This window comes from Erpetoichthys calabaricus, chromosome 14, assembly GCF_900747795.2.
Source record: "Erpetoichthys calabaricus chromosome 14, fErpCal1.3, whole genome shotgun sequence".
In the NCBI taxonomy this organism is placed as follows: Eukaryota; Metazoa; Chordata; class Cladistia; order Polypteriformes; family Polypteridae; genus Erpetoichthys; species Erpetoichthys calabaricus.
In genome coordinates, this window is record NC_041407.2 from 264,660 (window position 1) to 289,478 (window position 24,819).

At 56.7% G+C, this 24,819-nt stretch overlaps 1 protein-coding gene across 2 annotated transcripts; it reads right to left on the bottom strand.

The window, feature by feature from the left end:
• Positions 1-3,296: 3,296 nt before the first annotated feature.
• Positions 3,297-22,824, bottom strand: nherf1b (NHERF family PDZ scaffold protein 1b). 2 transcript variants are annotated; one of them, XM_028818764.2, is made up of 6 exons: positions 22,049-22,812; positions 12,742-12,912; positions 9,451-9,604; positions 7,785-7,828; positions 4,406-4,513; positions 3,297-4,327 (listed from the first exon to the last, which is right to left on the bottom strand). In XM_028818764.2, exons 1-6 carry the CDS (start codon positions 22,511-22,513, stop codon positions 4,175-4,177), a joined length of 1,095 nt encoding a protein of 364 aa, XP_028674597.1. In that variant the 5' UTR covers positions 22,514-22,812; the 3' UTR covers positions 3,297-4,174. The 2 variants fall into 2 exon arrangements, with proteins under 2 accessions (XP_028674597.1, XP_028674596.1); XM_028818763.2 differs by having other exon boundaries at positions 3,297-4,513; positions 22,049-22,824.
• Between the last annotated feature and the right edge of the window lie 1,995 nt (positions 22,825-24,819).

Consider the following 24,819-nt stretch of genomic DNA (forward strand, 5'->3'; position numbering starts at 1 on the left):
CCTTATTAAATCCATGGTTTCCCAGTCCTGACCTGGATGAGTGGCCTGTCCCTTCTTGGGTGCCAGAATTGCAGACATTGAGCTCTGTGCTGGTCAGTGTCTTTCGACAGAATAGCCCACTGGGTGTCTGGGTTGTGGCATGGTAAGCCAGCTGAGGGCAGCATCTCCCTTGTGTACTGGTGGCCAGTGAAGGGGACTCTACCATAGTCTGCTGGTAACCATTAGTCAGGGTGGCATGGCCTGGCACAGCTTGGGCCCATGGCATACTTCTATGGGCAGAATGCCCAGGTAGTCAAATGTGCTGAGCCAGTGTGGCACAGTGATTAGGGCTGCTGTCTGTCCACTCCAGGGTCTGTGCCAAGGCCTGGCAACCCCTTCAGGGTTTGTTCTTGCTGTAATGTAAGGGGTCTGTTCACAGATTTGAAGAACCTGAGTAGATGAAGCGGGCACTGACATTCCAGGGCACTTTATGCCAATGCCACCTATTCTTTTGCACAGTCTGTGGACATGGCCGTAGGCAGAGCCCCGGGTCTGTAATGTGCCCACCACACTGGCAGGCCTCCTCGCGCTGTCATCAGCCCATTTGTAACGCGCCAGTGCCCTCTGCTGGACAGAAGCAACACTGCCTGACAAGTTGGCTCCGATGACTTTTTTGTTTCAAAATTTTAGGCCAGAGATGCCAAGTGCCACATGTAAAAAAAGGCAGTGAAGCTGTGAACTGGAGAAAGGTGCCCTATGGCATAGCCCTTGTTTACCTGAGACGCTGCGCATGTGTCACCTGGCATGCGGTGATGCCAAAGCTGTTTTATCAGTTGAGCCTGTGGGGGCTCACCTATCGGTGCCAGGCTAGAAGTGTGGGCAAAATCTGGCTGACAATGAAGAACAGTCGAATCCCAAGGAAAAGCAACAGCATTAAGGGGCACAAACAGATGGCATCCAATCGGCCAAGCTACTGCTAGGGCCGCTACTCGAGAAACTGAGGCCAGCAAAAGCAGAATGACAGTTGGTACAGATGGGCACATCCTAGTGAGATAACGGTCAGTATTCAGGTGAACACTATGGAATTCTTATCTTCCCTCTTATGGCATGGTCACAAAATGGGGGCCACCTGGCACTGCCCAGCCATGAAAACTTTACAGCCCCCCAGCGCTGGCTGGGCCAAATACAGAGGGGGTCCGTGACATGCCTGGTGACTCCCCTCTCCTGGTCACTCATCTGAGGGCACCTTTGGTCTCAGCCATTCAACAGTCAGATTACCTCTTGGTGGGCATTTCAGGTTCGAGCTGAATGTTGTCTGTTCACAGTGCCATCAGATTCTGCTGCCAAAAGTGCCCGTCTGTCCCTGGCTAATAAGTGCCTTGGCACACCCAGAAGAGGAGCAGTGCTTAGAATAAGGAGGGCGCTCTAAAATGGGTCACGTTTGTCCAGTACTGGGAGATCATATGGGCTTGAATATGCCACAGTATCCTCCAGAATTGTGCCAGTGGTGCCAAGAAAGAGAGCCTCTCCACATGCTGCCACAGGACTGAGTGACTGGGCAGGGGCTCGGTGATGTGGCCACTGGGTTTGGCAGGGACAGGGCACCACATTACCTAGGCAGCCACCAGGGGGCAGTAGAGCCACTTACCCTTACAGGGAACTTCCACTGGGTGGCAGACCGGGTAGACCTTGATGCCCGCTCGTTTTGCTATATCATTGAGCTCGGTGCACTGTGGTGGCACAGCTATCTCACAATTCTAGGGCCCGGAGTTCAAATCCCCTCTGGGCATTGTCCATGTTCTCCAGGACTCTGACCAAGCCTGGCATGTGCCAGTGTGCTCTGCATTATTCTTCATTACATTAGATGACAACAGGCAAGCACCAGCGGGTGCATTGTGCCACGAGGGCAGGCCACAGGACTTTGCAGGACCCTTCAAGTTGAAAATCTTTAAGTGGGCAGCGGACCCTGAAGGTCACCATGGAGGTGCCCAAGGTGGCCATCTGCTGCTGGGTGATCCGCTGGGGCTCTGCTGTTTTTCTCCCCCTTTGCTCGTCTCACACAGAAGTGCCAACCAGACCTCAGTGTCACACAGGCCTTGTGCCAGGCTTCAGGCAGTACACAGGTTTGTGCAGCAGAGGGTGCCACTGCAATAGTTTTGTTTTTTTTTCTGGCTACCCGACTACCAGGTGATGCCAACCCAGGGTGGCACACATCGACGTGACTTGTGAACAACAGGACAGCTGGAGGATTAATATGATCGAGGAGCCTGAGGATGCCACTTGAAGCTGAGAAGTCACCTCCAGGAAGACAAAGCTCATGAGCCTGGCATTAGTGGGCCAGGTGTGCCATACCATGGCCTGGCATCCCGTCCAGTGTGGCCTAAACCTGGAGGAGGTGGGTATCCCCAGTGGTGAGCCTGAGCTCAGTCCTTCCTGATGTCATATTTCTGTTATTCTGGAGGAGCAGGTGGCAGAGTGCCACGTTTCTTCTGGGCGTTCGCATGAATCTCAAAGACGCAGTTGACACATCAACAGCACTCTGGCCGGGGTGCCAATACGGAGGCTTGTGCCACTCCACCAGGCGAGTGTCACCATTTCACTCCACTTGTGTGACTTCTGTAAGAAATGGGCCCTTTGGCATGGGCACAGAGGTGCTCTGTTACATCACACTCACTCAGATGGCACTGTCTTGGACTCATTAGCAGCATGGTACCCGTCTTCTGGTTTGGCAAATGCAGACTTGGGAGATGCCCACACCAGCCGCGATCACTGTGTGGAGACCCCCAAGATATGCCACTGTTTCAGCATGGCAAAGAGCTGGCTGTGTACCCGCACTGTGCATCAGGTGCCCATTGTTGGCACAAAACTGTTCAGTGTCTTCCAACTCTCTCAAAGTCTGCTCTACACTGCAACATGCACAACCTGGCACAAGTCGGTGCCACGAGATGAACGTTTTGTCCTCTGTGTCCTTCATGGCATTTTGCTGGGTATAAATACGACAAGCTGAAGGAGGAAGGGCATGTGCCATCTCAGTGGCTACCATTGCTCCATGGACTGGACTCGGGTAGCCGTTGAAGTGCCGCACCCTGTCTTTGGTATCCAAAACGGGCATATGTGCCCAGAGGGACCACAGTGTGCTGCCAGAGCAGGCAGTCCAGCAAATGGCAGAACGATGAGCCGATGTCCTGTGCCATAACAGAGGCGACACTCCTACACAAAGGGTGATGCCCACCTAATGCCAGCCTCCCCAACCCCAATTCTTTTCCTAGTCTGGGTGCTCCCACCTCAGTTGGCACACACGGGCACACAGTGGCACCTGCAGGTCGATACTCGTTTATTGATTTCTTTCATTGTTATATCATCTGATTTTCATTTGTCACAATTCAGCAAACCCTGAACAGACACCAACTAAACGGCCCACCCGGTGCCAGTCTACATGGGCAGGGCTCGTGGCCAGCTAAGCAGTGCACCTTGTCCATGGTGAGCCTTGGGCAGCCACACGAGGTGGGACAGTGCCACAGAAGTGATGCCAGGCTGGCACTCTGCCCACTGCCATGGGCTGTAAGAGGTTTGGCCCTGGCACTCCCTGCACACCAGGTGGCACTCACGTCCAGTTCCAACATCCTGGTGGGGACTGTAGAGCGAGTCGTGGTGACTGATGGCTGGCGCGCACACACACACACACACAGGCTTGACTTGAACCCGAGGACCACGTGCTACCCACATCAAAGCATTACGCCCATGTTAATTGGGTAGGGCGCCAGGCCAAAACGGGGTGCCTACATCATCATCATGGTGACAGACAGCAGTGCCAACGGGTGACCGAGCAGACAACTTCGGCCACGGCCATCAGAGAGCGAGGTGACAAGACAATGAGAGCCGGAAAATGGCCCGGGTTCAAGCCGAGCCGTGTGATCGCTCACAAGCGCACGCACCCGCTCTCACACACACACACACACACACGTGCGCGCGCACTCACTCACGCGCACACACACACACGCACGCGCGCGCACTCACTCGCTCGGACTCACGCACATACACGCACACACACACACACGCACGCGCGCGCCGTCACGCTGGTCCTCTCAACTTCATTGTGTAAAAATGGCGCCTTTACAAAAGTCAAATCGCAATTGGAAAGTAAAATCAAAAGGAGGGAGAGGAGGAGGAAGAGGAGGAGGAGGAGCCGCGGGGCTCACAGGTTGCTGAACAGTTCGTTTTTCTTGCTCCAGTCCATAGGGGGCGCCCTCTTGCTGGACCTCTTCTGGTGGGCGCGCTCCTTGGCCTGCTGCAGGGAGATGTTGAGCGTCATTAACGACTCGTCGACGGGCACCGACTCAGTGGGCTCCTGGAAGGGAGAAAGGAGAGAGAAAGTCAGGAGGGCTGCGGGGGCACCAAGCCGGGCACTCTGGGAACGAACTCTTACCTCGTTAGCTGGCGTCTCGGTGGTCAGCGAGGTGTTGGACGAGGCGTTGGATGGCGTCGGGCTCACGGACTTCTTGGACTCGTCCTCCTTGGCCTCCTTTCCATTTACCTGCAAAATGGCACAGCGAGACATCAAAGTTGGGCACGGAGGCTGGCACACCAGCTGGGCGCTGCATGTGTCCTGGAGAGCCAAGGACTGGAGGCCCCCGCTCGGAGTCATCGCACTCCAACGTGCCCAACAAGAGGCCCATTCTCCACCAGTGGCTCTCCAGCTGGCAGTTTGGGCACTGTCTCCAGGCTACAAGATGGCACAATCATGACAAGCAAGAAATCTGCCCTGTTGGAGTGCCCCCATGTGTCCAAGTAGTGTGCCACTGAGCCATTGACCACCTAAGCATGTGGCACTGCCAAGCCCGGGGCATTAAGGCACATCAGTGAGCAGACACGAGGCCCATCAAGTGGTGGCATCGTTCGGGCAGAGACCTCAGACATACTTTTACTTGCTGAGGAATTGTGATGGCCAAGTGATGCCAAGATCCTAGTGTGTGTGCTCCTCGCCGGCCTCGAGTCCTGATGCCCAGAAGCAAACTGAGTAGGTTGTGCCCCCGTCACCAAAGGCAACTGCATTTACAACTTAACCTCTAAATTTGTAGGCGGGTAGACGTCCGAGCGATCGTAAGGGATGGCCTTACACAGATGGCACCGATGCCCCCACCTGACTGGACTGGGTAAACTGGACGAATGCCAGCTTACAGCTTCGTCTACAAATACCAAATAACCAGACAGCCATCCCTTCACCTCACAAGGGCGGGCAGAATGAAAAGTGTAATCGGATTGAACCTGAAAAACGCCAACCTGCCCAGTGTGACACAGCAGGAAGACTCAAAAGTAGTGGCGGTGACCCTCTAGAGGCCTCGGCGCCTTGAAGTGATGGGCACACCATAGCCTCCTTTGACCCTAACCAATGCCACACGACATACCCCTCAAACATAAAGGGGAGGGGAAAACCAAAGCAGTGGAGGCCTCGGGCAGGCCAGCCTGGCATCTTGCCAATAGCTCAAGAGGCATCCGTGCCCAATGTTCCTGGAATTGCGCTACACCAAACCATGTGGTGGCACAGTGCTGGGTCCAAATCTCAACCTGCGCTGCTGCCAGTGTGGTCGTCTCCTCTGCTTGGGTCTAAACTGGCACGTGCCACAGGGTCCCTTCCTTGTGCCCGATGCTGCTGCTCTGGACAAGTGGGACTCAGAAAATGTATGAAGTTACTCATAAAGCTGGCGCTTCTTACTAGTGATGCCACCCTGCCCTCTTTAAGCTGCTGAGCTCTTCTCAATCCCCTGCCGCCAGTGACAGATAAATGCAGCAGATTAGGGAGGGCACACCACCCACTGGGCACTGCGCTGCTCAAAGCTGCACCTGGTTAACGAGGCTCTTAATCACAATGGGCACCACTCCGAGTGCGGGCAGCGAGCCCACTGTTCGAGGACTTTAAGATGCTCTGTGGTGCAAACACATTAACAAGCCAGCCAGTGCCATCAACTGATGCCCTTGGAAAGGCTGATGCCCCTGGTGACCTCCCTGCCCTTCAGGCCTTGACATGTCCAGCCATTCACCTCCCACCTCACCGCACGACTTCCACCAATGGGAACAAGAAAGGGGCCGACCTGCAGAAGGCTGCCATGTGCCCAAGGCACTGTGAAGGATGGAGGTACATGTGGACCCACCAAGGTGCCTACTGCTGCGTAGAGCCCTGCCAAGACCCAGCGAGAACTCGATGTTGCCAGTCCAATGGGCAATCGACACTACAGCAGTCAAACCCACAGAACTCAACTGATGCTAACAGCACATGACCCAGCCCAAGGGTGGCATGGTGGTGAACTGCCTAGGCTGTGCCAGCTGCTAGTGCTCCACAATCTCCACACAGCACCATGAGGAGCAGCGCCATCTGCGCCAGGGCAAACTCTTACAAGGAAGAAGAGGCCCTCATAAGCACTCTTTCTGCCCACCTCCACTGGGCACCTGCTGCCATGCCAAGTTGAGGGCTCAGTCTTTCATCTGGTTTTATGGGCAGGGGTGGGACTAAGAGCAGGATTGGGTGTCGATGGGCGTGGCCACATTTTTAAAAGTTTCATTGCATTTTGCCTGTCAGGGTGCATTTCTGAGACTTCGGACCCCCAAGTTTGGGGTCCTGCAGTTACCGAAATGTTTCAATGGTGCCATTCAACAGACACAGCCTTATTGACGGGGGGCAGCACTGGACATGAGTGGGTCAGGCCGTCTTTGATATGCCAGACCACCGAGGGTCTTACAAACAGCACACAAGGTCAAGGCAAGTAGAGTCATGCCACCAAGTGCCAGTCTGAAATGGGCCACCTTACCTCAGTGGAGTAAATGTGAAGTAAAAACAAAGCAAACTCACCACCCACACACCTGTGTGCCACGTCAATAACGTAGGGCACGGCTGTTCCTGCGGGCCCCCAAGATGGCACGGTGTGTTTACTCAGCTAAACAAACAGAAAACTCCCAAGATGCCAAGCAGCAGCAGCAGCCACCGCCTGCTTCATGGGGCTTTGCGCTCGGACCTCCTCATGGACCACCCACCACAGTGGACTTGTTCTGCCCGCCTCCCGAGTTGTCACCCCGATGCCCACTGATACCAGGGCACTGGCTATAAACCGATGTGACCTGTCGATAGTGAACTTGGCAGGAGCACGAAAGCAAACCCTCTGGACGGGTGGTCAGCGTGAGGGGCGAGCCTGAAAAGCGGTGGTCCAACTCAAAATAGTGCCAGTTTAAATGTACAAAACGAAAAGCAAGTGTCTCAAAACGGGCAGAGGTGCTAACAGCTAAACCAGCAGAACATTCTCGGGCGGTCTGCGTGTGTTCCCCCTGTGCCCACATCCCAAAGACACGCAAGTTATTGTACTCGGGAGTGGTGGAGCAGCCCAGCGGCAACAAGTCCGGGGTTGGCACCAGCTATGTGCCCAGTATTGGGGGGGTCTCCCTGGATCCAGCCCCCCCCCCCCACCTGCACATGTGACTTGCTGTGGGGGGCTACTGTAGGGGGCCAGGGGCACTAAAGCAGCCATCAGAGCTCGAGGGGCCTGACACGATGTGGCGCGCTTGGAGGGGCTGCACGTCTGCTCTTAAGAGGGCACGTCCTTTACTTGGCTGACAGACTCGCTTGACTGCAATCCCACCGTGTCCCACCCTCGCCGGTGACCACCTAGTGGTCTCGTCAGTCAGGTCTACAAGCCTGTTGTGGCATTAAAGTTCAATCACACCAAGGAGAAAATGGCAGCAAAGGAAAAGACGGACACGGTGGGCTCAGACCGGACCCTGGGGGCACACAGACAGACGGACGGACAGACGCCGCTCACCTTCTCTTCCGCTTCTCCATTGACAGCCGGCTCTGGTAAGGGACCTGCAAATAAAGCAATCCACAGTTAGGCTGGACTTTCACAGACCCCTGAAATGCCATGGCAAGCTTGGGGGCACCCAGTGGTGCCACTCTGCTTCATTTTGCCCCTTTCCAGGAGGCCCCCCTGTGGCTCACTTGACACGCGGCGATGGCAGCAGCTGCACTGCTCTGCTTTACCTTCCATTGCTGTGCCCTTGCGTTGTGTGGCGGCAGCACCCGAGTCGAGTGGAATCTCAGCTGGCAGGTGGGGCCCGCGAGCTCCGATTGGCGCGGTTACCTGGAGACCACGGAGCAGGAATTCCCTCCTATCAGTCCTCTGTGTTTGCCCAGAAACGTGGGCCTTAAAGGGGGGCCCCACTGTTGATGAAGAGGGAGTGCCCGTGCAGGCTGAGCGCACAGGTGCCCGCCTCCCCATTGTTTGCCCCCTTCACAGCTGGCAGCCGAATGTTTTATTGGGCCGAGTAAACAGTGAAAGCTCCCGGGTCTGTTTGCAGGGCAGTGGCACGTCACGAGGCCGGTTGACGTGTCGAGAATGGAATTCACTGCTGTGCCAAGATGGCGAGGCCCCGTGAACGAAAGGGCATCATCGGCCTGATCACCCGGGCTGGGAGCTTCAAGAACCTCCGGGATGTCACAAGACCAGCACAGTGGACCAGGCCACGAGGCCATTAACTGATGTGCCCACCACCACACGCACCCACGGCTGTGCCCACATTGTGCCCGACTGACTGCCAAGTGAAGTTTCTCACACATCTCGGTCTAACAGTGGGGCCTTTCACACAGCGCCTGGCACGGCTTCAAGTGTTTGCTCCGCACATTTGAATGATCCAAGCGGAGCTCTGAACAGATGGCAAAGGAGAGCCCACCGCTGGACCACCACGATGGCACAAAAGTGTGGACTGTATGGCGTGCACATTGTGGACTATGGTGGTCACTTCTGCCACAGAGCCCCCAGTACTGACTGCCTTTCCTTCTACCCGTTACATCCTGCCAATCAGGTCCAAACTCGACTTAGTGGCCTCCAATAGGAAAGAAGCGCATGCCAACCAGCCAATGAAAAGGCAGAATGACTCAGCTGTGCGTGACAGGAGCTCGGGTGGTTGAAGGTCCCCTCATGTGGTCACCTTTAACTGGCAGATGTCACATTGGCCATTCGTCGGGTTTCATGTAGCCAGACCTCCAGGTAGCAGACGACGCGTGCCAGTACCCGATGTGGGCGCTCTGACGCACAACTAGACGCCAGGACCCTTCTCAGCATGCAAGACAGTTCCGGGAGGTGTCCACAAGAAGGTTTTTTAATGTTTAGATGCCAAGGCCCCAAGTCAGGTGGGCTCCAGTCCGATGTCATTTTTCATGCCCCGTCCTGATGTGCCCACTGCAGCTTCTTCATTCTTTGGCGCAGGCACCCCCATGCTAGAGTGACATTCACGGGGACCCCGCAGTGCCAAAGCCCAGACTGAGGTGGCAGGAGACAGTGATGCCCAGGCACTGCCCCCTCCATCAGTAATCGGGACCCTCCCTCTTCTTGGATTCCCCCCTCTACACCAACCTAAGAACTTCCTGTGCAAGGCGCTTTATAAAAGGTTCTGTGCATCACGGCCTGCCAGACCCCAAGGCCCACTTACCTGCCAGGTGGGTCTCCGTGGGGGTCACTTTACACCTCTTGAAGAAGTCGTCAGTGTCGGGGTCCACGACAAGCAGGCTGGTCTCACTGCCACCGGCCTTGATGGCGGTCACCACGTCCGAGTGCTGCTTCCCTTCTACCGACATGCCATTCACCTGTAGGGAGGGGACCACAAGAGACGTGCCATGAAAACCAGGAAGTCACCGGCCAGCCCCCCGGCCCAGTGCCATTCACAACTCCCGCCGCCACATTTTCAAAACAATGATGGATGCAAGACCCCCTCTTGACGTGCCATCGCCTCCCCCACGGCTCATGCCAGTCTGGGGGCTCACAGGGTCAAATTTTAAACACAGAGGCTGGCATTTTGAGGTGCACAATGACTCGCTCCTTGAAGCTCGGGCTGTGCGCCAGTGGTGTGCATGGAGCTTGTGGCACCAGGTTGTGGCTGGCATCAGCACCTGGGAAACGGGCGAGGAGAGGCTCAGGTCTGCATCAATCCTTGTGTACCGGACGGTAAACTCTATGCCTCTACTCTGGAGAGGGTCACTTGGGCTCAATGATGGGCAGAGTGGAGCCCAGGTTGTGTCACCAAGTAAAGGGTGATGCCATCCAAAAACGAGACACCATCCCCAGACAGCGGGCTCTAATTAGGGTTAGTGCCAGAGGAGGACGCCATCACACCTCATGGACAGACGCAAGGCGCAATATCAAGCAGGGGCATGGAGCCTGACCAAGTGGGCTTTAGCTTGAGGATGCCGAGCCTCACCAACCTTGTCCAAGGTTTGTGCCAGTTTGCTGATGAACGTGTGTTGGCAGCCTGCCCTTGTAAGGTGCTATATAACGGAGGCCAGCAGCACCAGTGCCAGGTGTACAAGGCGCCGTTAAAAGATCCTTTCTTACCTCCCAGGTACCCACAACATGGCGTCTATAACCTCAACTTCCTGGCCTTCAAACAGAGTGGGGCACCCATGCCAGGTGTCAACAGGCGGCCGACAAGGGCACAGACAGGCGGCCATCAAGAAGAATCAGTACCAGCGACACCCCATATGCCATCATGCTGGCTCAGGGGGCATAAAACCAACAGACAGCCTTATCACGACGTCTGGCATAGGGGCACAGAGAGGGCACAGACAGGGCCCAGGAATAAGGAGTACCAAAAGCCTCAAGGACGGCAAATCAGGCCACACCCAAGGGGGGTCCAGATGGCAGCAAGTCACGCCCCATGAGGTCAGCAGCAGACTGGCCGAGGCACAGCCCTTATGGGCACGTGTCCCAAGACAGCCCCTTAACAGGAGGAGGAGCCGTGAGCGCCCTATGGCACCAAAGTCAACTTTGTGCATTTAAAGCTTCATCTCGGTGGTCAGAGCGCCCCCTAGAGGTTACAGCGCCGCTCCTCTCCATCTGGTAAGCTCGCCTCCCACACGAGACCGCCAACTGCAGCTTTGTCTTTGGCTCCTGCCCAGTGGGCGGGCGTCACCTCTCGGTGCCCTCTGAACTTCCTGTGCTGGCTGCGCAGCTCGCTTCACCCTGGGAAACTGCGGCAAGAGGCGTTCACAGGCCAGCGGCTGAGGGGACAGCGTGTGGCCTCCTTTGTAAAGGTCTTCTGATCCCAAAAGCCAGTCAGTCTGTCCCTACGGGTCAGCGGCCGTCAGGTGGCACGCTGGGGCCAAGGAGAACAAACAGACATTGATCGAGGGTAAAGATCACAAAGCCACCCGGTGGTGACAACTGCTTTGTTCACCATGACATGACAGTTGGGGCGTGTTGACGGTCCTCTGACATGCCATCAGTTCAAGATGGAGGTGGCACAAGGCCAGCTTAACTTGCCACTGGGTAACCAGCCCACTGGCATCTGTGGAAAGTGGGCACTGTTAAACGTTTTACCCTGATGGTCCTTTGATTGCCCTGGCAGCACCAGGCAGGACCCAACCATGGACAGAATGCCAGACCAGCAGAAGGCACAGGTGGTAGCCTGTTGAACGGGGGGAGGGGGTCTGAAAAAGGCCAAATACAAGAGGGCAGAGGAGTGGGCATCAGCAGGCATTAGGTGCAAGAAAATCAGAAGAACCCACAGGGTGACACCACAGTCTGCAGTGTCACCCATCCGAGGCAAATTCAACTTGGGTGCCACCCTGTGCCCTGCTCAGATAGGAGTTCTGTGGATTCTACAACATCAAGCTTGGGCACCTTGGGGAGTTCAAATGGGTCTTCGATGAGGACAAAACTGGCAAGGTCTCCTCAGACAGGTGAGAGTAAGCCAAGGAGGGCAAAGGTACGGCAAGACATCAAAACTGAAAATTGGCATTGCACCTGTAAGTCCAGTGCCACTGTCCCATGTGTGACAATCGCTTAACGTGCCAGCTGTACGAGGGTTTCACGGAATGCATCACATGGGCCAAGGTGCCATAGCCTCGGGTTCAAGGTGTTCTCGATTTGGTCAGATAACGGTACCAGTCATTAGTGGGCCCATTTAAGATGCTAAAAATGACAGACCAAGCTGGACAGCACTGCCATATGGGCACTGTGCTTCCTTGATGCCATCCAAAGTGACAGAAGTGGAGCTACAGTCACATAAACTTGGCTTGACTTGAAGGTCAGCTCGGTATCATGAGGTGGCACCCCAGCATCCAGCTGGCACTCTGATGGTGAGCTTGGCCTGACAAATGGCCACTCACCTGCCCGTCAAAGTGCCAGCAGGGCATCCAAGTTCAGGAAGGTCCCCATGACTTGGGTATGCCACTTCGCCAAGCTGTTAGCCGTAGAGACCCCGACTTTCCTTTCTGTTAGCATCTGTGGCGTGCGCTGCCACTTACCACAGTCGAAACGCAAGCCCCGCCAAACGGTGGGCACCAAACCGCACACAAGCCCAAACTGTGCCATTCCAAATGGGCAGCCCTGACCCCGATCCTCCTCAAAGTGGATGCCTGTCTGGCATTTCATTTCAATGTGTGAAACTCTGTGCCAAACCCAACAGTGCTGGCCCACTGTAAGCTGGCACTGATTGGGTGAAGAGACTGGGTACTGGCCCAAAACATGCAAATAGGCATCAGGCACAAGGTATACCCAGTTTAATCATCTCTGTGACAACGCAGTTATTGCCATCTGCTGGTAAAGGGCAAAGGGGTGAAATAAAGAGGGCGCCCCTTACAGGAGGGCATGGGAACTGCACCTGACCCACATACTCGCCCGTCTCCAGACACAGAAAAATTGGCAGAACTGATGCCAAATATGGAAAAGAAAAGCCAAGGTGAGCACAAGAATACTGTGAAAGTGAGCGCCCGGTGGCACATACCGCAATGATTCTGTCCTGAGGGCGCAGGCCCGACTTCTCGGCAGGGGAGTCCGCGTCCACGGCTCGGATGAACTGCCCGGGCTTCGACTTCTCACTGTGCAGGTTGAACCCGTAGCCAGTCGAGCCTTTCCTGATGTGGCACAGGCGCGGGCGATGCTCCTCTGTGGAATCCTGTAAAGCAACAGAAGGAACAGCGTAAGGAGGGGAACTGGCAAGGTGGGCCAAACAGAGTCGGGGACCTCCGGTGGCATTTAGGGTGTTGCTGCCGCCAGGGTACTTCAGTCGCTACCAGTGTTGCCCGACAGCACTGCCAGTTCAAGTAAAGGCGGCACCAGTAGCAAGTTTTGGACTTACGGTCTGCCATGCTGCCCTCCCACTGCTGGTACAACAAGTACCCCACCAGTCAAGAGCTCAAGTGCATGCCAGGGCAGCCTGGCAATCAGAGTGGAAAGACCAAGAAAATCACTAGACAGCAAAGACTGGGCACCACTGGATTGGCAACCTCTGCACTTCAGGTCACCAAAAACCATCATTTAGGTAGGGGGCATCGGTGTGGGCACCTGGTCATGTAAAAATTCAACAAAAACAAAAACTTTGGAGTCTCCTTACTGACCAACTTGAATGAACAGTGACAGGTGTAGCTAAAGGGGCACCTCGTGTGCCATCTGGGCTGAAAGGAGGGGCCGGTGTTTAACTGCCTCTTGCACATCTGGGACTGGCATTTGGCTCAGATATGCCAGCCTTCTCTTGCCCACACTCACTGACCACGGGACCAGCTACCATTTTGTTCAGTGCCCCGGTGCCAAGTGGATGGCCAAGATGGTTGACTGTATGGCAAGTGTGTGCCACTGACTTCATCTGCTGCTGTTGGCTTCTCGTGCCCATAGTTTTTAAAGGTGATACCCACACAGAGGGTGACCCACCAAAGATGCTGCATGTGGGCACAATGGGCTGACACATCAAAGTGTTAGGGGTGAACAACCCAAATGGGGTCAGGTGTGTGTGTGGGGGGGGGGGCATGATGGCTTGTGAGGACTTATGTTCACCCCCAGTGTCCCAAGCCAAGTGCCAGGCTGGCATAAAAATGGACAGCAGGATGCCATCAGAGGCAATGGTGGTGTGTGTGGCACACGGTGGAGTCTCCCCAGCACTGGGTGCATTGTGGGGCCTTGGGTGGGAGCGCGCACGCACGCACACACACACACACACGGGAGGTTGGACGAGAGCCAACAGGGACACGGGGAGAACACTCAGACTCAAGAGATGGGAGTCTGAACCCGGGACTGTGCCCACCCTGCGGCCTTTAAAGCTCTGGCACATGAAGTTCCCATCAGCAGAGGCCACCGTAAGAGCAGCGCCTCGGGGTCTTCATGGCCGGATGACAACACACACATGTGGCGGCTCGGCAGGGGCCAGGAAGCGAGACGTGGACGTCCCAAGTGAAGCCCCCGGCAGGAAGTGACCGCCCCACTCCTCTCGGCACGGACGAGCAGTCGGCAAAGCGCCCTGCGGATGAGGAACACGAGTGGAGACAAGGGGACAGGGAGGGGCGCCAGTCTGCCACACTTACCCTCAGGGCACGAGCCACCACTCGGCAGTGACACAGTGGACTCGTCTGTCACAAAGGCAGCTGAACAGGCAGACCCTCGTCCTGCTGGGACGCCCCACTCGGGCTGAGCGGACGGGGAGACGAAGTGCCACCTGGTCACGTCATTGTCACTAACCTTAGCCCTAACCCTCCATGCACCACCTGGTGGTCTGAGCTGCTCCCCCGATGCGAGCTGGGAGTGAAGTGCTGCCACCTGATGGCCCCCCACATTGTCACACAGGGGTCACAGCATTAAGGCTGAGCGGGGACTTCTGACCAGGGGAGCTCCTGTGCACTTCCTGTCACTCGGAGTTGGCCCGCTGTGAAGCTTTGGTCTCTCTGCCCGACTGCCATCTTTGCCCATGACAGTGTGTCTTCACCGCCCTGCCGTTTCACCTACTCACGTGGACTCTGACCCGACGTGTCACGTGGCACCAACCTCAGGGCCGCCTAGTGTGCCTGAGGGAGGGGCACAGCTTCTCGGTTTTTTGGGGCATCCCACCCCTGAACAGCCTGACTGCACATGTGAAGTTGGGGGTCTCGCCCTTATGCGGATACAGCAGCATCCCCCTGCCCATCTCATTATGGGATGTGCCATGCTGGCAGTAAGTCAGCCAATCCCCTCTCTACCCAATGTAAGTGCAGCACCCCCGGCCTAAGCCTTGCCCCTCACTCCATCACTGCCTTGGCACACCCTCCTATGCCATAATTTCTTTATGGGCACCTGCCATGGGAGAAGCAGAACACAATGGCGACCTTTGGCAGCCCAATAAATGCCACAATCTCGATGGACTTTCACTTCTTAATCATCAAGCGGCAGGATGCACACGGACTCAAATGATGACGCCCAGGACCACCGCTCTGGGCCCTTTAGGCTGCCTGGCACTGCCATGCCCAGAGACACGTTTAGGAAAAGGGAGAATTAAAAAAAAAAAAAAAGTCTGAAAAACAAATAAGTGACAAAAAAAAAAAAAAAGGGGGACGCGAGGTGAACGGCAGGGGGCACACCACTGTGCCAAGGAGGCCTCACCACCCAAACGGATAAGGGAATCGGAAAAGAAAACGACCGAGCCTCATTATAATTCAGTGCATGTGCCCGAGCGTGAGAAAGTAAAGGAACGCCGGGGGCACCCTGGGAAAGCTGCTGAGCCAGAGGGAGGCCCGGGCACACAGCGGGCAGCAGCACCTTCACCCGCCTGTATCAAGTAGGTCTTTGTGACGGTATGAAAGGCACTATACGATATGAATAACGTGGGGCCGGACAGCACCTGACCAAGTAAGGTTTGGCTCGCTTTGCTGGGCTGGTGCTGGGCAGCGTGGCCTGGCACAAAAAAAAGTCAAGGCGTAACAAACATGACAGCCTCCCTGGCCAGGGCATCAACTGTGCCCACTAAGCCCCTGCCAGTGCACCAGTTTGACAGGTTTATTTGTGCCAACTGTGTGACGCTGGATGCCAGCCGTACATGTGGTGGCACCTTCAGTCACTTACAAAGGACATCCCAATCTGTGTTGACAGCGGGCATCAACACGCACTGGAGGACAACAGTACGCCAGTCACAAGTCAATGCGGACCACCTGTCTCAAGCCCGCTCCATCCAGTTAAGGGTCATGGGGTGGCGCCTATGCCAGCCAATCACAAGTGCAGCGTGCCATGCCATTGCCTTCATACCGGGGAGCAATGAGGCTCAGATGAGGGGACGCCAGGAGTCCACAGTGGGGATTCAGTAAGCACCCCGGGCCACTGGGGGGCCATCGTCCAATCTGGGGAGTCCGAGCAGGTCACCTGACCGGTCTGCCATCGGCCATCTGAGCTTAGTACAGTGTGTGGGCAACTCTGTGGGCCGGGATGACCAAAGTAGGTGTCGCCCCAGGGTGGGGGTGGGGGTTACAGATCTCCCCGACGGAGTGGCAAGTGGGCTGGACACACGAGGATGACCCCTCAAGCACAGTGGTGAGGAGGGCACCATCCTGGTACGGAGGTAAGATGTGGAGACGAGAGCTGCCACCGAGTCCACGCATCACCCAACAGCCCCCTCACGCCCACTGACCTGAAGCCCACCTGACAAGCACTGTGGGGGTCCGGCCTCCCCACACACAGCCATTCAAGGACTCCTGGCGCAGATCACTGGGTGCCCACCTGCCCCTTTCCTCTGAAGAGCACCGGCACTCAGCTGCTAATCCTACAGGAAGCAGATGGAGGATAAAAGTCGGCTAATCCGACGGGCGCAGAGCGGCGACAAGAGGCCTGCTGTGTGAGGAGGCACGACAGGAATGTGCTGAGCGGGCAGTGGGCACACGGGCCTCCGAAAGCAGGGCCAGGGTTCAAGGACACCACCGACAGGATGACCAACAGAGACAGAGTGGTAGAGACTGGGATCATGGGCAAGAGAGCAAGGCATCAATGGGCACAGCAGGGTGGTGACAGCACAAGCAAAGCAGAGGGCACACGGCCTTTCCTTACATGCACAACCAGACCTACCGCTAAGATGGCACCGTTACATAGGCCTACCTGGCAGAGAAGGCGTGTAGCACTCCAACTTACCCACACACCACCCAAACCCAGTGGGCACAGCACACCTGGCACCAAGGAGCACCACAAAAACTAAGGAAAGGAAAGCAACGTGGAGGGGCACCAACACGGAGAACACAAACGGAGGCGTCTGACTGGCAGAGCTGCCCGCCAAGCACACCTGTCCCTGCCCAGCGCCCTCCATCACTGTCTGGCCTTTGACAGCAGCTTCTAAAAATGGCAGCAGGGCGGGCAGGGATGGTGCAAACTCCATTGTTCACGTCTCGCTGACCGACTCGAGGGAAGCTGCAGGGCCGGACCGCTTCCTGCTGGAGGAAGGTGACCACGCCGTGCGGAAAGGAAGACCAAGTGGTCCACAAGTGCATGGGGGGCCGGCGCTGCAGGAGACCCTCCAAGTCAGGGCCGAAGGTGCCTCACGTGCCAAAGACTAAGAGGCAAGCCGCCTGCTGGCGATGGTTACTGCCCGCTGGTCGACGTGGTCACAACTCCTGCATGGAATTCGGGAGGAGGATGGCACGCTCACTTTCAGGTCATCTTAAACACTTGGCACTTGTATGCCATCTCATTCCAAATGCTCAACGGGTGCCAGGCCTGAGAGGAATATGGAAATGAAGCCAGCTGGCACAGGCAACTGAGCGCGTCCCCCAGGGCGATGCAGGGTGGGCCCGGGAGCCAAGCACAGGACTTCACTTCTGATGGCAGCCCACAGAAAGAGAACGAGACAGAAGAGTGGTGAGCAGAGTGCCAGCATCAGTGCCCGCCTAAATCCAAACAAAATCCTGCCAGCTCATCCTACTGGCGGGTCACAGGAAAGGGAAGTAAACAAGCCTCAAGGCGCTATATACTCACCAACCCTCGCCTGCCACCCTCTTTAATAGTGCCACTATGCCAATGTCACACCACATCCACATCCCCAAAATGTCACATCATCTCCAGTCTGCCGCTTGAGTTTCTAGGCCACCTGACGTCACACGTCTGCTTTTAGGCGCCTCTGTCACCTGTGACTTCACGGAGGCACATTACACAGGAGGGCACATTTACTGTACAGGGGGGTCCAAGAGGCAAACCAAGCCAGACCTGGGTACGTCAGGTGCCCCAGCTCACTGGCACGAGACAATGGACACCCAGCAGCTCTGCGTCACTTCTAAAATCGTGTGACAGAGGCGGTGACCGCACTGTCACTACTGCTGGTAAAGCGGGTCTCACAGCCCTCCATACTGTCAGAGCCTTCATGCCACATACTGAGTGGTCACCGAGTGGCACCTCACCCGCTGTGCTGCTCGATCACATGACCGGTGAGGCCAACAGAGCGAGCCCCCTGGAGTGTGGCCAGCATGCAAGGTGGGCTCCACACACAATCTGGTGGGACAGGGTGCCAGTCTATCGCAGGGCACAAGCCCTGACTGACCACCCACCGCTGTCCTCTGTGTTCTTCCATGTGGGCACACTGGCACTTTCTCTGGTCAAGCTGTGAACAGCGACGGGCAAACAGCCTGCAGCTGCCTGGCAGCTCCTCGCCTGCAGAAAACGTCCAGAATTAGGACAAGGCGCCCACCTAATGAGAAGGCGGCATGGCGATTATGAAAAGTGGGTCAGCGGCGGGAGCAGCCGGCCCGCTAGCTGTGAGTGTAGGGGGCCCCAGCAAGGATTAGCACCAATCACTGCCACAAAGAGCTGGCAGAGGGTGGGTTCACTGTCCACCTAAGAGCCACACAGTCCCTGTAATCCTATCAGCCTCAGGGTGGCACATGCTACAGAAAGGTGCTATATAGAGTAAAGGTGGCTGGCTTTACACAATGCACCCTAGAAGATATGCCCAGGATGGGCCGCTTGGCGCTCTGTGCCTTTCACCTGCTAATTCCTCCAAATCTGCCAACCTCTGCAAGTGAAAATCCGGGAGCACAAGGGCGGAAACCACTGGTGCCAACTTCAGAACAAAAGCCAGCGGGGATGGGGGCTCGGAAAGAGGGCACAGCAATCAGGGCACAGAGCCTGGGAAATGGGACTAACAGAATTGTGAGGTATGAGGTGCCTTCCCGTGCCCGCCACTCCGAGGACCACTGCCCCAGCTCACCCTGGGCACCATCATGCGGATGCCATTTAAATGCCTCACTTTGTGGGCTATGCTGGCTTAGAAGCCCCTGCCACCCGCCTCATGTTTCCCATGCCATATGCCATGTTGATGCCAGGAGTCCTCCGCCTTGGCCAGACTAATCCAACACTCCAGTGGTCTCGCATACCACGCCTCTGTGCCCATCTCCTCCCTCTGAATCAACTTCTGTGATGGCCTCCCTGCTCTTTGCCCACAAGCCTCTTAACCATACTGACCGTTCATCTTGGGTATCACCACTGCCGCTTAAGTGGCACTGAAAGCAACACCACAAGATGCCCTACAAATGCCATCACCTCGCTGGGCGCTGCTGAACCCCAAGATAAGACCCCCGCTGCAGCATGACGTGCACGGCTACCTCGGCGTGTCAACCACTTCCTGCCCACGCCGAGCTCCTGCAGCGCCACGTGGCGCTCAGCTCCTGGTCTACGTGCAGCGAGCAAAACCGCGGGCCGGAAACCGCATCGAGGCAGCGACGGGTACAAAGCGAGGCCTGCTTACACGAGCAAGAAAACAACGAGTCGGCCCTCAGGTGCGCCCGCTGCCACCCAACCCACTGGTCTGCTGCATCAGTTTGACAACATGGCACCCGCCCGTCACAGGGTGGACAAAACGTACCTTCATTTCACCAAGGTGCCCACGTCTGACATCTCCCGGAAGCTGCGCCACCAGACTGCCAAGCAATGCTTTCCAAGTGTGATCTGCACATCGCTCTGGTGCCAGCTCAGATTAAAAGCGAGCCAGTGAGTGAGGGCAGCCCCAGGTGGTTGCCCAGCTGTTATTGCTTTAATGCAGTTGACTTCCTGCATGAAGATACGCCACAGAGGTAAGTGTCATTGTCACCTTTGTCACCGTCCTCTCCTCGTATGAGCTGGGGTGAGCAGTGAGCACCGACCAATGGCCGCCAGGATGTTGGCCATCACCCACCTGCCGAGTGGCACGGGCCTCGTATGGCACCACCTGCCCAACAGCACATAGGTGGGCAGCGGTGATCACGTCAGCTCCAGGCCCCCTTTGTCCTCCCTGGGCTCCTTTTCCAAGGTGTGCCAGTCCCCTGCCCGATTTCCTAACAATGGAGGCCCAGTCTTCAGGGTAGCGGGGTGGCATAGGAATTCTCTGACACTGAGCTGCATGAGCCTTTGCACCCAGAGTAAAGCCAACTTAGTGTGCCCACCACTAGCTATGACTGTACCCAATGCCAATTGGCCAGACTCAGAAAGAAAAAGGGTACCCACTGACATCAAACATGGGCAGAAAAACCTCAAGGACAAGGAGCAAAAGCCAGTGTGGATGTCAGGGTACCTTGCTGATGCCAGAGTTGGGCTGCAATGAGTGGACTTCATGACTGGACAGGGCATTAAAAGGCTTCAAGTTGTGCCCACCACCTGCTACAGGGCTGCCATTTGCTCAGCAGCGGCTTATCGGAGTAGGCAGGCACTCTGCAGGGCAGGAAAGACGACGCCAGCATGATGTTTAACCAAGGAGGCTGGCATATTTCTGATGAAAAGGGGGAAGCGAGGGTACCTGGCCGGTGGCAGGTCGAGGACCATTCCCTCGATAGGGAGGACCCTCCGCTTCATCCAAATGCCCGCTCATCGGCTCTCAGTCCTTATCAGAATCCGCCTCCCAACTGCCCAGGAATGTCTGGCATGCTGGGCCCGTGGCGTCCATCCGTATCAGAGCCACCAACCCCCACCCAAGAGCGGGCGCACAAGGGGCAGCACTCTGAGCTCGTCAGAACGAGAACCACCAGCTGGGGGCAAAGGCCAAGACAGTCATGGGAGGTGCCAGCTGGGGGCAAAGGCCAAGCTCTTGACACTTTGAGATAGCGGACCACAGGAGACGAGGGGCCGAGGAGGGGCAGTGAAGATTAAACACGCTCACGCGGGCAGAGCGGGCAAGGGCGCAGTGCACAGGAGAGGTCAGGCAGTGAACCAGAAGAGCCAAAGTGCGGAGTCTGTGCAGCGCCAGGCAGGTGACCTTTGGACCAAAGGCAGATGGCACAAGTTAAACTTTAATGGCAGAGGGTCACTTGGGTGAAGAATAAAAAGTCAGCAACAATGTGCCCAGAGGACGGTGCCCGCTCTTACTCAGGGTGGCGTGAAGCCTCAGTTTGTACTTTTGTGCACCCGACAAAACCAAAACCTAAAGAGAGGTGGGTGGCACTGAGCCACCGGCACTGCCCACCGAATGCCACTAAGGCTCACCCGCCTTTCACTTTCGACTTGAGCAGCTGCCCCATTTGAGCCGTTTAAGTCGCTTTAAGGATTTAAGGGGACGGCTTACAAGGTGACACAAGGGTGGCGTATGAAGTGACACGAGCAAAGGGCACGATCTGCTGCTGTGGAGACGAGACCCCCGAGGACGATCACAAAGTCGGCAGTGCCCGTCACACACACACACACACACAGAGAGATGACACTCGGGCGTCACGCGAGCACCAAAGCGGACCACCGACTGACAAAACGTTGCGGAAACTCGACGACAGCATCAGCCTGAAAGTGTGCGCCGAACTGAAACGGGGGCCAATAAAGCAGACGGACCCCCCCATCAAGGACAAGAGGACAGGCCTGCCCCCATAGCCCCCCACTGTCCTCCTGCCCAGGTACCCCAAGTGCCAGTCAGCCTGGTCACCTTCCTCTGGTGCTGCTTTGCCCACCGTGGACCCCCCTGACTTGTCACACACACCAGGGCCCTGCTCTCCTGCGCCCAGCTACTAATGAGGGGTCCAGAGGTCCTCACGACAGGTGACACCCCTACTGTACACCAGGTGGGCTCACTTTAGTCACTTCCTGGGAGTTGGTCACCACTCGGCGCCCCGTTCATGCCACTTTACTGTGGACCCCCTCTGACTGCAGGCAGCTGCCCACCCCGTTCCTAAATAAAGGGGGACTGGCATGCAGAGACCCTTGAACCGGGTGGCTCCCTGCCCCTCCCCCTCCTCGGCAGGTGTGCATCAGTAACCACAGGTGTTCGGTGTGGCCGAGCGCGCGATGCCCACGTGGCCGTATGCAAATGAAGCCGCGGGCAGGTGAGCCCCCCACAGACACACAAACAGCTCGCTCGCTCGCCCACCCACCTTGTCCGTGCCGCTGTTAGTTGGGCTCTCCGCCTCGGGCGTCTCTTCCCCGTTCTTCAGCACGACAGCCGGGTCCTCCTCTGCCTGGTCGTCGTCGGCCGCGGCGGGCAGCCGGTCCGGTTCGGGGATGCCGGACACCGCGTACTCCTCCAGGCACTTGAGGCCGCGCTTCTGGAGCAACTCGTCCGTGTCGCGGTCCACCACGAGCAGCTGTAGCTCGGCTGCCTGGGCGCGGATCCGGGCCACCACCTGTTGGTGGCTCTCGCTCTCCACGTTCTCCCCGTTCACCGACACCAGGCGGTCTCCGGCGCGCAGCCCGGACAGCTCGGCGGGGGAGTCGGGCTCCACCAGCCGGATGAATTGGCCCGTCTTGTTCTTCTCCCCGTGCAGGTGAAAGCCGTAGCCGTCGGCGCCTTTCTGCAGGCGGCACACGCGGGGCCTCGTCGGGTCGGCGCTGTTCGCCATTCTGCACACCCCCGCCCGTTCAACTCGGGGAAAGTGAAGCGAAGCCGCGGGGCGTCAGGCGGCTCTTTGCGTTCGCCGAGATTTGAAGGCGGCTCGACGAACTTCTCCGAGTTGTGTTTCTTTTTCCTTTTCCTGTTGACTTCCGTCGACGAAGCTGCTGTTGCTCGGCGCCCGCCGCCTTCGCGCTCAGGCCGGCCGAAGTGGGTGAGAGTGCCGCCCGATCAGCAATCACCGGACTTCCTAACTTGTTCGCGTTTCGCTGTGCTTTCCAAACCGCTTGGCTGTTGTTTATAAAGCAGGCTGACGTTTAATGATTGGCGCGTCCGCTAGCCTATGGGCGACTGGCGGGGCATCCTGGTGCGGCTATTAAGATGCGCAGAGCCAATGGGCGGAAGATGAGGGGCGGGGCTATGGTAATTTCCTCTGCCCTGTGGCGGATTGCGAGTCCGAGGGGGTCGCGGCGCTTTCGTTTGATGTCCTCCGGTGGGGCGCTGAGGTTTACTTTTGCTTGTTGTTTTTCTTTCTTTCTTTCTTTCTTTCTTTTTCTTTTCTGTTTGTTTGAAGAGTTTAAAGTTTAATCGGCGCCAGATTAGGAGCGAACAATGAAGGAAGTGAAGGGGACTTTCAGCATTCCGCCTTTGTAAGCAGTTGCTTGGCGACCGCAAAAGGGGGGCGAGGCGCGACAGTCCTGTTGAAGTCGGGCCGAGGCGACGTGTGGCCGTCCAACTACTTCCTGACCGCTTTGTCCCGCTCGAGGCTCCGGGGCCTATCCACGCGGCGCTGGGCGCAAGGAGGGAATCGGCCGGGACGGGACGCCTCGCCAGTCGATCGCAAGGGGCCACGACAAGCACGCGGGTGGTGCCACCTAGAGGGTCCAGTCAGTCGTTGTTGATTTAGTGCCATTTGTTGTGATCACCATGATAACGGACGAGAACAGCAGACCAGCAGGGACGGGCACCGCCTGCCCAGTGACTCCCTCCATGTGTGGCACACCCTTGGATTGCAGTGTTCAATGCCACTCCATGCTGTGCCAGTGCCTCATTAACATCGCGTGGGTCTTTGCTTGTGCCTCAGGTTGGGCCTGAAAGGGGTGCCCACCTAATAGAAATTCATGAGGCAGAATCTGGGCAAGGACTGTGTGCCCATCGCAATGCCACCTTCGCCAGTCAGCTTTACCCTTACTTGCTCCGAGTCCATGCCACTGATTGAGTGATTGTCCCTACTGGTGAGCAGGCATCCTCCTCTTAGTGCTGTGCCCCCTTTGTTATGTCAATTTAAAGTTCCTCCAAGGACCCGCTCATCCAGATGTTTTATGTGCCTACCCGCTCCACCCATGCCAGTCACCACATTCCAAGAATCACTGTGGTATGCCAGGGTGATGATGGAAGAGAATCCACAAATGGCAGCAAGTCAGAAGCATGAGGACCAGCCTGTCCTGGCACCCTGATCACTGTGGGGGGGGGCACATGGGTTAGCATGCCACCATTTTGATGAGGTCACCAAACAAGTCCGCAAGTGAGGTTGGCCGCCTCCAGGTTGAAGGTCCAGCAGGATCAGGGCTGGCACCCTTCCAGGGTGAGCACCTCTTCGGTGCCAGTGCTGCTTCGCTGGCTCTCAGTAAGGCGGAGGTGGGCTGTTGATGGGCACCCTTATGAGATTGACTTCACATCTCCAGGCTGCCATCTCCAATGGTCTTGTAAATTAAGGTGGCCATCTGTGGCATCAGACTCCACCTTGAGCTTTGGGTAGAGGGGCACAGAGCACCAGAGATGTGTGCCCACTGGTGTCCTGGCAGAGTACTGCAGATGTGGAGCGCCAAGACCCCCATGCCACCACAGCGTGACTGCCCTTGTTGACAGAAGGACCCTGTGCTGCTGTGAATGAGGAGGTGACTGCAGTGTCTAAACAGAGAGGGGGTCTGGACATGGAGGGTTGGCAAACACGTGGACCCCTTCAGGGAAAGGGCATTTAAGAGACCACTCGGTGGTAGCCTGTGGACCCTGTCTGCAGTTCAGGAGATCCCCCTGAGCCTTGTAAGGGGCCACAGGGACACTAGTGACCATCGGGGCACTCTGTGAAAAGGAAGAGGCCAAAGAAAGGGCAGGAGGACAGGAAGGCTGACTGGGGTTGGGACGCCTCGCTGCCACCATTCCTGTCACCAATGAACCCCGCATGTCCTCCTCGGTTCCTTCCACTGTCCGACTCCAAGAGGGCTGCAGCCTCTTAACTGGCACCATGGCAGATCAGCCCAAACAGCACACGTGGCTGACGTGACACAAAATGTACTTCTACCCTCCCACCATGAA